Source organism: Sus scrofa, chromosome 9, assembly GCF_000003025.6.
Source record: "Sus scrofa isolate TJ Tabasco breed Duroc chromosome 9, Sscrofa11.1, whole genome shotgun sequence".
NCBI lineage: Eukaryota > Metazoa > Chordata > Mammalia > Artiodactyla > Suidae > Sus > Sus scrofa.
In genome coordinates, this window is record NC_010451.4 from 64,378,671 (window position 1) to 64,391,255 (window position 12,585).

Genomic DNA, 12,585 nt, shown 5'->3' on the forward strand with positions numbered 1-12,585 from the left:
GTTTCTGTGTCTTGGCTATTGTATATAGTGCTGCAGTGAACATTGGAGTACATGATGAGACAGCAGACTTTCTGGATGGTACTCTCACGCCCATTTGAAGTCAGCTCTTGCCCTCCTTAGTCAACGGAAGGAAATGGTCAGTGTTGCTCTTTCATCGTCTGAATTTTTTTGAGCTCTAGCTTGCTACGAACACTCCTTCAACACCCCCTGAGTCACCGGAGGCCACAGAGGTGATCTAGGCCAGTATGACTCAGAGTATTTGGAAAGAGGGAACATGCCCTATGACTCTGGGCCTGAGGGACTGCCCTTTTTTGTCTTGATAAATTGATGTTATTTTAGGATGGACCCAGGGGGGTGACAATACCCTGCTAGGCACTTTACTGCTTCAGTTTCCTGATCCATGGTATGTAGCTTCCTGTCTTCATCTTGATAGCTCCTGGGGTCTCTGACATGGGCCGGATCGACAGGCCAGATGATCAGAAACAGACTGTCATCTGCTTTGGGTCAATTCTTGGTATCACTGTTTAGAGAAAGTTTGTGCTATCTATGGGCCTGACCTTCTCCCTGCCCTTTGAAGGCATCTGGCCAGAACTGATAAATTTTGTCATCATTGTCATGGCGTATCTCACACAGGACAGCATCTCTAGGTCTGAAAGTCGTCACCATCATAATATATTTTATTTTTTAATTTTTTTGAACCTCAAGTGCATACTACTGAGTCAATCATACTATGGATTCATGGTCCAGGATTGTCACTGGTCCATGCAAGGCCCTTCCTGGTCTCTCTGTTTCCCCATATTGCATGTCCTTTCCCTCCCTTGCCTATGAGCAGTGTTCTAATGTGATAATATGTATCTTTTTATTTAAATACATCCCTGGAGTTCCCATCCTGACACAGCAGAAGTGAATCAGACTAGGAACCATGAAGTTTCGGGTTTAATCCCTGGCATTGCTCAGCGGGTTAAGGATCCGGCATTGCCATGAGCTGTGGTATAGGTTGCAGACGCAGCTCGGATCCCGAGTTGCTGTGGCTGTGGCTGTGGTGTAGGCTGGCAGCTGTAACTCTAATTAGACCCCTAGCCTAGGAACCTCCATATGCTGCGGGTGTGGCCTTAAGAAAAAAAGCGAAAATAAGTAAATAAGTACATCCCTTAAAATGTTTAGTATTGCTTTATTTTAACTTTTTTTTGGCCGCTCCCATGGCATACAAAAGTTCCCAGGCCAGGGATGGAACCCACACCACAGCTATTACAGCAGTGACAACACCAGATCCTTAACCCACTGAGCCACCAGGGAACTCTCTCAAATATTGCTCTAGATGCATGTGTTTTTAACTTTTGTTAAAGCACATTTTTACCCCTACTAAGAGCTATTTTTAAGATCAGCAATACTGTTGTGTATACACTTGATCTGTGTTTCTGACTGTTGCATAATATCCTCTGTTATCTAGCTCACATATTTTACCTGTGGGGAGGGGATCCCAGGTTGCCTTCAACTCCATGTCACAAATGTCCCAGTGAACATCCTTACACACGCCTCCTTCTGGACTTACATGAGAATTTCTTTGGGAGATGCACCCAATTGATGACTGGGTCCAGGTTATGCCTAGACTTCATTTGGCCAAGTACAAGGTGGTTCTGAAGAGGAGGGGGAAATTCTGGATTCCTGAGGCCCAGGGGTTGAAGGCAACACATGTTCTCCAGATAGGTACTTTGTTTGATTCTAGCCCATGCAGTGTGCTGCTAAATTGAGGAAGACACGCTTAGGGTAGCAGACTTGGGGAGAAGGGGGGCAAGCAAGGGAGCTTCATGTATGCCACATCCTCACCAACAGGTGATGTTTTCTTTACAAGAGAGAAGTTCCCATCAGAACCCAAGTCCTAGGGGCTGGCTGAGAATTAGCACTGGGCTCCAGGACCAGGACCAGAACCACAGGCCACAGTGTGTCATGCTGTGGTCAGCACCAAGGCCTGGTTTTGGTGCCCTAGCCCTCACCTGGCTTCCTGGCCTGAGCCTGGCTCTTGCTAATGGTGACAGGTGGTGCTGCCCACCACCTGAAATCCAGCCAACATACTCTGCCTCTGACCTTCTCCCCATATGCCTCCAAAGGGCCTCAGTAGACAGAAGAGGGTGTGTGCTCAGATCTGCTCTGCAAGCCAGCAGGCATTAGAGAGCAGTTAGTGCAGGGCAGGCATGGGGAAGGAAAGAACCTAGGACTGTGGTGAGGATGGCTGCTGGACCCGAGCAGCAGGGGCTAGTGAGAGTGGGCTAGACTCTGGGTCCCGGGAGGAAGGGGCCTGTAATGAGGAGGGAGCAGAGCAGCCTCTGTGTGGAGTTTAGTCCTTTAGAGAGAAGGGTTAGCCAGGGACGTTTCATGCCAGGCAAGCTGCCACAATCAGGTGCTTTCCAGCTTGCTTTCTTTCTCTTTCTTTCTTTTTTTCTCTTTTTAAGGCTGCCCCCTGGCATATGGAGGTTCCCAGGCTAGAGGTCTAATTGGAGCTGTAGCTGCTGGCCTATTCCACAGCCACAGCAATGCCAGATCTGAGCCACGTCTGCGACCTACACCACAGCTCTCGGCAATGCCAGATTCTTAACCCACTGAGCAAGGCCAGGGATCAAACCCACAATCTCATTGTTTCTAGTCAGATTCGTTAAACACTGTGCCATGACGGGAACTCCTTTGCCAGTTTTCTTGAAAGGCCTTCTTGGAGGCATGGCAGTGCCAAGAGAGGGTGAAGCTTAAGACACTAGGCAATGGCGCTAGAAGCACCACTGCTGGAGAAGGGAGGGAGGGGATATAGAGCAGGTGCTCTGTGCCTCTCCCCATCACTATGGCTTGCGAGGATGTGGGTATGAGGTGATGGAGTGGAGGGAGCCCTCATCCCCGCTCTTGAGATCTCCAAGTGGGAATTGGATATGCTTGGAATCCTGCCAAGCCAGAGCCAAGGGCCACACTGTGTGGGGGCAGGGATGGAGTGGGGAGCGTCTGTCCCCGATAAGCTGTGCATCTACCCCCACTCTTGCCCAGGAAGCCCAAAGAGGTAAGAAGGTGTTTCCCTGACCTGTTTCAGAGCCTTTAGGGGTCATGGGCCAGAGACAGATAGATTTATATGGGCCTTCTCATCAAGCTTTAGGAAGTAAAACCATAGCTTTGTTTACATTTTCTTTCTTTTCTTTTTTTTTTCTTTTTTTTTTTTTTTTTTTCTTTTTGGGGCCACATCTGCAGCACATGGAAGTTCCCAGGCTAGGGGTTGAATCAGAGCTGCAGCTGCCGGCCTACACCACAGCCACAGCAATGCCAGATCCGAGCCATGTCTGCAAGCTACACCACAGCTCATGGCAATGCCGGATCCTTAACCCACTGAGTAAGGCTAGGGATCAAACCTGCGTCCTCATGGATACTAGTCAGATTCGTAACCCGCTGAGCCACAATGGGAATTCCTGTTTCCATTTTCTTGCAGGATCATCCTTGTACTTGAGGGAGGGTGGCTTTGGATTCAGACTAGAACACAAATCCTAGTTCCCAAATCTGTATTTCCCTGCTCTAAAATGGGGTGCTCATACCGTTAGGAAGATTTGGTGAAATAATATATGTAATAATAGCTACTAAGTATGGACCAACTACCACATACCAGCCACTATGCTAAGCTGCTGCCTGTATAATACACGTGTGTGTGTGTGTGTGTGTACACATACATGACTTCTCTCTAAATGGGGAAGGGTGAGCTTGAAGCAAATTTCATATTTCAAACTGGTGCGTTCTGAGGTGGGACTAGCCTGCTCCCATGACCATCCACCGCCCCCACGCCAGGTCTTCCCTTTTTCACTCACATCTTGCATGCCACTAATACTCTAACCAGAGCTTCTCCAAGTGCTGCCCACTCGCTTCTAAGCAGAGGCTCCCAGCCCAGTGAAGAGGGCAGGGCACGAGGATTGGCCCCACTGAGCAGCCCCCGCCTGCAGCCCAGAGGCCAGTGTTGAGCGTAGCTGCTTATTATTCCAGGCAGGTCCAGCTGCAGTGCTGCTCCAGCCTGAAGCCTGAGGCCCCTGGCCCCTCCTGTTTCCTTTCTCCTGTTTCCATTCATACTTCATTTTCCATGCATCATGCCAGATTCAATAGGAGCCTTTGGCAGGGGAGATTCAGGGGGTGGGTTCCTTTCAGATCCTCAAAATGCCCTGCTCTGTCTCCTACATGGGGAGTTAGGCTTTTTCCTTATAGTCTGGGAATGTATCTCATCTGTAGCACCCCAGGAAAGTTTCTCAGAGTAAGGGATTTCTTGACAACATTGGAGGAAACAGTGACTATTTTTTATGATTTGATGGCCCAGGGCATGAGGTTTTTGTTTTCTCATTTTGGAACTTACTGGGGAGCCTAGCTGCTGGTTGAGTTATCAGAAAGTGTAGGATGGCCTGCTTCTCAGGTATGTGTGGGAACGGGAGGGGCTTCTCTGTCACCCTTATTGCCCGGGATGTGGTGCAGTTAATTCTGAAAGAGAAAAAGCAAGTGTAAGAGTCAGCATTTCCTCTAAGTGAAAATGAGTATTCTCTGTACACTAGAGATTGCCTTTTTTTTTTTTTTTTTTTTTTTTTTTTGGCTTTTTAGGGCGGCACCTGCAGCATATGGGGGATCCCAGGCTAGCGGTCAAATCAGAGCTACAGCTCTGATCCTTAACCACAGCCACAGCAACGCCAGATCCTTAACCCACTGAGCGAGGCCAGGGGTTAAACCCGCAACTCATGGTTCCTAGTCGGATTGGATATTTATTAGAAAATGAGGAGGTCCAGACTTAAGGGAAGGAATAAAGAACAACGAAAAGAGCACCAGGCAGTCAAGGGCACTGACTCCGCAAAAAACACATCACTTTTTATCTCTTTGGGCCTCAGTGTCTTCATCTGTAAGGTGGGGGTCGCAGCTGTCCTACCTAGAATTGATGTGACAGGAGTTCCCATCGTAGCGCAGTGGTTAACGAATCCCACCAGGAACCATGAGGTTGCGGGTTCAATCCCTGGCCTTACTCAGTGGGTTAAGGATCCGGCGTTGCCGTGAGCTGTGGTGTAGGTCATAGATGCGGCTCAGATCTGGCATTGCTGTGGCTCTGGCGTAGGCCGGTGGCTACAGCTCTGATTGGACCCCTAGCCTGGGAACCTCCATATGCCGAGAGTGCGGCCCTGGAAAAGGCAAAAAGACAGAAAAGAAAAAAAAAAATAGAATTGATGTGACAGTGCTTTCACATGTCATTACAAGGTGCAGAACAGATGTCACAGGACTTTAGGAGGAACACAATTTAAATGATTTAATGGTCGTGTAAGTAGTATGATTTCTTGCCCCTGCATGAAGGGATGAGAGGGCTCGCTCTTCCATCCTCTCATCATTAGGCAGGCAAAATGCTAAAAACGGGGAGTGAGAATATACCTTACCCAGAAGGCCCTGAGCCCAGTGACTAATCTAGACCTGACAAGAGGTGGTGCCTCCCAGGCGTCTGAGCCTGAGACAGCATAAGCACTTACAGATTACTCTTTGCCAGTTGCCTAATAAGGTTAGGGGCTAGGCAAGCTCAGCCGTTGCAGAGAACTCTTCTTCTAAGAGCTCAGAGAGAAGTACTGGCACCTGCTATGCCTCTGAACTCTGGAGGAACTTTCACAGAGAGCCCACCTTAAACAGGTCTGCCCCTTTAACTTTGTGCCAGCAGCTTAATGCTTGACCTATAGCTGTGTCTCTAGAGTAACCTGAAGCTGACATAACCTCATTCTTGTCCACTTGTCCCATGTGTTCTAATCCTAAGTGACCTGGTCATCTATGGGAGTGGAAGAGTCGGTCTTCTTTGATACCTTCAGACTGTCCCCACTTCTCTAGAGATCCAAGGCCATAGAGCCTAGTGGTTATTGCTAATGGTTCCAACTTAGCTAGTGGTTATTTCTAATGAAGCTGCCTTGGAACTTTCCATTCTTTGGGGTATAGGAGTATGCCTGGCAAGGAAAGATGAAGAGGTACATGGAGCTTACTGTTCTTCTGCTTAAAGGGCTAGATAACTAAAGTTCATTAAGATCAAATTAAGCTTTTTCCCATCACATGAGTGTCCTCCTATACTGGACACTGGTCATCTTTCTTTCTTTCCTTTTTTTGGGGGGGGGGGCGCCACACCTGCAGCATACAGAGGTTCCCAAGCTAGGAGTCAAGTTGGAGCTACAGTTGCCGGCCTACACCAGAGCCACGGCAACACTGGATCCTTAACCCACTGAGTGAGGCCAGGGATTGAACCCGAATCCTCATGGATACTAGTTGGGCTCGTTACCGCTGAGCCACAACAGGAACTTTCAGACACTGGTCATCTTTCATCTAAGATTTCCAAGCACTCTTCCTATTTATAATCCCATTCCTTTGTTACTTTCTTAGGATGATGTGAAAAGGTGGGGCTGATTCTCCTCCCAGGTAAAGGTGGGAGGAATTGAGCCCTAAGAAAACTAAGCACTAAGAAGGCTAAGTGATTTGCCCAGGGGTTGTCTGGAAAGACAGTAAATCTGGTTCTGAATCTGCTACTGGTTATTCAACCAAAATAGTTAGCTGAATGCCCAGTCTATGCAGATTTTCTTCTAGGCACTGGGGAGAAAGCAGTGAACAAGTGAAAAATCTCTGCCTTCATGGAACAAACGTTGCAGTGGTAGAGATGAAAAAAAAGCCTCTGATTTACAGTTAAACTAGCTATCAGCACTGTTCTCACCATGCTCTTTTTCTTTCTTCCTTTTTTTTTTTTTTTTTTTTTTTTTGCTTTTTAGGGCCACTCCCGTGGCATATGGAGATTCCCAGGCTAGGGGTCCAATCAGCGCTACAGCTGCCAGCCTACACCACAGCCACAGCAACACAGGATCCAGCCGCATCTGTGACCTACACCACAGCTCACGGCAACACCAGATCCTTAACCCACTGAACGAGGGCAGGGATCTAACCCACAACCTCATGGTTCCTAGTTGGATTGTTTCCGCTGTGCCACGACAGGAGCTCCTCAACATGCCTGAAAGGTTAAGTTCTACTTGAGGATCAAACAGGCTTCTTGCTGCTATAGCCCTTCCCACTGCTTCCAGGTTTGGAGAAGAAGCTGAATGGGAGAGAAAGGTCTGTGGTATAGCCTGTCCTTATGCCAGTATGATTGCAGGGAGTTTGACACTCTGCCTCAGCTTCTTTCCTGACCTCTTGTTCTGCAAGGTTCTCTGACATCTAAAGAGAAACAGAGTATGATGTTTGAAAAATACTAGCAACTGGGAGTTCCTTGGTGGTCTAGTGTTTAGGATTCAGTGCTTTCACCGCAGTGGCCTGTGTTCAATCCCTTGGTCTGGGAACCGAAATCTCACATCAAGCCACTGCACGCCGCAGCCAAAATAAATAAATAAAAAATAAGAAACAATAGCAACAACAACAAAACAAAACCCTGCTGGCATAACCTTTCCTAAGTCAGAGTAGCTCTAATAATCTTTAGTAGAATGAGGAGGCACACGGCAGACTGGGAGAGGGAGGGGTGTAACCACCTCCATCCCCGTGGAACCTGCCAAGAACAGGATTGATTCAAATCAGCAGGAACTTTGGCCATATGTGATTTTTAGAAAAGTAATTGAGAAAGAGTCAAGTCCTTATCTGATGGTCCTTGTACTTATTTGTTCACCTTCTAGGAGCAAGAATTTCATCTTTTTTTTTTTTTTTTTTTGTCTTTTAGGGTTGCACCCTAAAAGCATATGGAGGTTCCCAGGCTCGGATTGGAGCTACAGCTGCTGACCTACACCACAGCCATAGCAATGCCAGATCCGAGCCACGTCTGTGGCCTACACCACAGCTCACAGCAACACCGGATCCTTAACCCACTGAGCAAGGCCAGGAATCAAACCTGCGTCCTCATGGATACTATTCAGATTCCTTTCCGCTGAGCCACAATGGGAACGCCCAGGATTTCATCTATTTATTGGAGAGGGCTGTGCTGTGTTCAAGAAGAGCCCCTTCGCCTTTCTTTCTTTCTTTTTTGGGTCATGCCCGACGCATGTGGAAGTTCCCAGGCCAAAAATCAAACCCAAGCCACAGCAGTGACAATGCCGGCTCCTTAACCACTAGGCCACCAGGGAACACCATGGAAGAGCCCTTCCACCTTTAAATAGCTGCTGTGTGGCAGTAGCCTCTGCATTACGCAGGGCAGCCTCTCTCTGAAGCTGAGAAGAGTCCTCAGGATAAGCCTTGTTCTCACCTTCATATTCTCACCTACACATCCTCTGCCACTGCACCCCTCATCAGCATGCGTGAGAGGTAACATATGCCTTCCTGAGAGGAGAAATGCTGATTTGAGACCCTCTGGGGTCACTCACACACAGGCTAACTGCTCCCCTGCTGACCTGGTGATGGCCTAGGCGCTCTCTGAATCCATAGCTGCCACCCCAGAGAAACTTAACTCCTAGGCCCCAAGCTCACTATCTTTCCTCCTCAGAGGTCCTCTGTCCCCCTTTGTGCCCCCTTCCACCCTGTATCACCACCTGCCAGAGCATTTTACTCACCACTTCCCCCAAAAAAGCTTCTTGGAGGAAGGTGGGGCTTAGCTCCGAGATCTGATCTTAAGCACCTGATCTTGACAGCTGTGGCCTGCTGCAGAATTTCCATACAGCATCAGGCTGAGTATTCTGAGGGGCCGCAGAGGATTGGGGCATCTTCTACCAGCCTGTCTTCCTGTTTTGTAAATGCGTGTGTTGGGAGTAGGGGAGGGTGCAGGGCATGGGGGAAGGTGGCAGACAGGCAGGCAACCTTCCAGCTCACTCTGGTCTGGACTCCTTTACTGACCTCTTCTCACCCCTTAGAGGTAAGATCAGACTAAAAGATTCTGCTGCAGGTCCCTAAGATAGACAGACAGGGAGAGCATCAGAGCCATTAGAGGTCATAACCTTTTATTTCCAAGTCTCTGAGGTTGTGGGATTTGTGCTGCCTGGTTTAGAAGAGGTGAGAGAGGAAGACTGGGGTGTATCTGAATTTATTTCTCTACATTGGAGTTTACAAGCTGCTGGGGCCCCCAGGGAAGAAGGGGCCTCTCCTAACTCAGTTCACTCAGCTCAGGCTTCAGCTATCAGTTCAACTCAGACATCAACTGTCACCTAAACCCTTGCGCTAGAATGAATACCTCTTGCCCTTGCAGGTGCTGGTCCCCATGCTGCTCTAATTGTTTCTTTTTGTCTATCTTTGAATCTTTATTCCAGAGATCCAGTTGTCATTGGTATCCAGGGAGCCCTCCTCTTCCTCCTCCTCCTCCTGCCGCCTCTCTACCACTGCAGTTGCTGGTTGTTGCTAAGGTTGCCTCCATGGTAACATGCACATCCTGTTTACACCTCCATCCGGGCAAGTTGGTCTAAGCTAGGAACCTACCTACCCTGGACAATCACTTCCATCACCACCTGGGGACACCAATCATCGTGACACGTGGTCCGCCTTCCACTCAGTCCCCCCATCCTCTTCCTCCTCCTGCTGCCAAGCTTCATATACAAAAAAAAAGATCTGGGCCAGAGACTGCTGCTCTGAAGCTTATTGCACAAGACACAGACGATCTATTTCCCAACCAGGCTCCCAGAGAAGCACGACGTAAAAAGAAGTGAGGCAGAGAAGCAAGAGACTCTGGTCTCTGGAAGGGAAAATTCACATTTCCTCTGGTCGAGGGGCTTGGTAACAACAGGCAAAATGACGAACCCAACAGAACACTCCTTGCCGGCCAACTCGATAGTTGAGACCCAAGAAGGGGAATTTGGCTGCACAGTAATGGACCTGAGGAAGCTCATGGAGCTGCGTTCAACTGATGCAATAAACCAGATCAATGTCCACTATGGAGGAGTAGTGAATCTCTGCAGTAGACTGAAAACCAACCCTGTGGAAGGTAAAGGCCATATCAGGCGTGGGAATTGGAGAAAGGTGGCTAGTATTAAAATATATCCTTCTCCCAGCTTCTAGAGAAGGCATATTTCTGGAAACTTTGCTGGTGGGCACAGTACGGTGTCTCAAACACAGAGAGGAGGTGAGGCTATGGAAGAGAAATATCATTTCCTCCCAGAGATGATGTTTAGGGACTGGGGTATTCTCCAAAGATCATTATTTCTTCTTTTTTCTGTAGTTATGTATAGAGGGAGAATATTTAATAAATGTTTACATTAGAGGTGCTTTTACCAGTAAATCATCATCAAGTCCATTATTCTGTAGCAGTCAGATTGCAAAGGCTTGAAGATATAACTCTTCCCGCACACTGATCTTGCAGTGTAATAAGAAAAAAAGTGGGTAAGTCCCTCTACCCAATGTAGCATTTCCCTATGGTACCCAATTACAAACAGGATGGTAAATCATAAGGTATAGAGTTATACCCACTATATCTTTGGATTATTACCTCTGTTTTCTGTCAGAGAATTATTGATGACTTTTTCAACCCTATCTGATGCATTTTTAATGTAGTTCTTCTTTGGTCTTAGAATGAAAAATCCAGTTTCATGCTTACCTGTCTCAGCCCAGTTTTGCCTCATCAAAATAGAGAAAGAACAAACGGAATCTTACTTGCTCACTTTTGCCTGCTTTCAGCATCTCTGTTACAGGTCCTATTGAGTCAGGCAGGTCATGGTTGAGTAGGCTGAGACAGAACAAAGATCTTGTCCTTTATATGCCTTCAGCCTCTTGAGGTATACCGTTTCTGACCCTTCCTTGGCATATCATATTTCGTGCCAATTCTAAGAAATCTTGGCCAATGCTATAAGTTAGTGACTTGGCGTCCAGACTCTTTAGGATTAATAAAAGGGACAGAGAGATTTTTTTATATAGGTATCCGTATACTGCCCATGTCTTGTTTTCTTTGCAATCAGAGATAGCTGCCCTGTATGTTCTCTGTACTTCTAGAATTTAGTTTCTTATCTCGAAGGCTTTGAATTCAAATACTGCTAGCCCTACCATTTACTAGCTGAATAGCATTGTGCAGTTTGCTCACCCTCTCTGAGTAAACATCATTTTCTTCTTTGAAAATGATACTAATATCTAGCCTATGGAGTTACTGGAAGTAAATAATATTCTATGTACAATGCTCAGTGGGTGTTTAGTAAATTAGTTGTCTTATATTAAAATAGAGTCCAGGTGTCTGAAGATACTTGCCAGAATATGCGTGTCTATGGAGTATGTTATTGTACCTGGAGAGGTTGCTGAACATCTTAACTGCAACCACTGTCCGTTGTCTCCATTCACCTGTTGATGTCAAAAAGATTTCGGTTAAGAGGGCAGTGCTTGGTTGATTTCATATGGTTCAGTCTTTTCCTTCTGTTCAGTATCTAATGACTGCCCTTGGGATAATGCGACCTCCTTGTCTGCTAGATTTCTTTATTCTGCCACTTTCACAATAGTATTGACCTTAAACAGAGGCTATTCCTATTATGTTTTCACTGAGATCATGCAGGCTTTAGAAACACCCGTCAGAAGTTACTTTTTTTTTTTTTTTTAGGGCCGCACCTTCGGCATATGGAAGTTCCCTGGCTAGGAGTCAAATCAAAGCTACAGCTGCTGGCCTATGCCAGAGCCACAGCAACACGGGATCCAAGCTGCATCTGCAACCTATACCACAGCTCACAGCAACACCGGATCCTTAACCCGCTGAGCAAGGCCAGGGATCAAACCTGCAAGCTCATGGATATTAGTCAAATTCGTTTCCACTGCGCCACAACAGGAACTCCCCTTCCTATACTGTTTTTAATCCCTTGAGTCAGCTGTTTCTCTCGCAAAGCCAAACTCAGAAATCCAAATAAGCTGAAATCTGAGAAACTCCTAATAGCAGGGTCCAGATTTTCCTCTCAATTTTCCAAACCCTTTCTCGTAGCTGCTGTTGTTTACTACTTGGTTCCCAGAGAGCTTCCATTCCTAAAAGTCAACATATATATTCTATTTTAATCTCAACATCAAATATCAAATGCTTAGATTCTGTACTCACCTTGGTTTCAGAACTGTAGCCGAAAGCGTTCCTTCTGATGTCAGGTGCCTCTGTTGCTGTAGAGCCCGGCCATGACTATATTCCAGTACCCCTACCATTGGCACAGTTGTCCACTGCCATTCTCCTGCTCCCTTTGAGCACAAATATGTATCCTGGTTTATTTCAATATTACAACTTACTATAGGGCTAGTCCTGGAACTGGAACAGAGGGGCAGGGCATCAGAAAACAACTGTTGCATGAGTAATTTTTAGCCCCAGTGCCAACAGTGACCTCCTCATATGTGAGAAGAATTAAGAGATAGGAAAAGGAGACACAGAAGAGCTATGACACAGGAGTCTCTCCCTGGACAGGAGTGATGCTGAGCTGTTCAGTTGGGCAGGCTGAGAAAAGAGCATCGATATCTAGATGCCATAAAAAGACAGCCCATTCACAGAAGATCACACTGAGGTGCCTGACAGCCTGGCATATCTTTGTCACCTGTGGGAGGCTCCTGCAGGCTAATAATAAGAATACAGAAATTTACCCAGTCCTTGAATTCGGCTGGTTGGAAACCAAGGTGAAGTAAATTTGGGAAGATTGGTTCCTAGAATATGACCCTTCCTTCTCCTTTATTTTCTGTTGG

The 12,585-nt window shown here is 47.0% G+C and overlaps 1 protein-coding gene across 7 annotated transcripts in view; it reads left to right on the forward strand.

Annotated features, from left to right (window-relative positions):
• Nucleotides 1-12,585, forward strand: part of ATP2B4 (ATPase plasma membrane Ca2+ transporting 4) — a 109,316-nt gene that overhangs the window by 42,317 nt on the left and 54,414 nt on the right. For all 7 annotated transcript variants that reach the window (XM_021063194.1, XM_021063200.1, XM_021063197.1 and 4 more), the window contains one exon: nt 9,219-9,886. In XM_021063194.1, coding sequence (XP_020918853.1) covers nt 9,694-9,886 — 193 coding nt within the window. In that variant the 5' untranslated portion in view covers nt 9,219-9,693. The remainder of the gene's footprint in view (nt 1-9,218; nt 9,887-12,585) is intronic.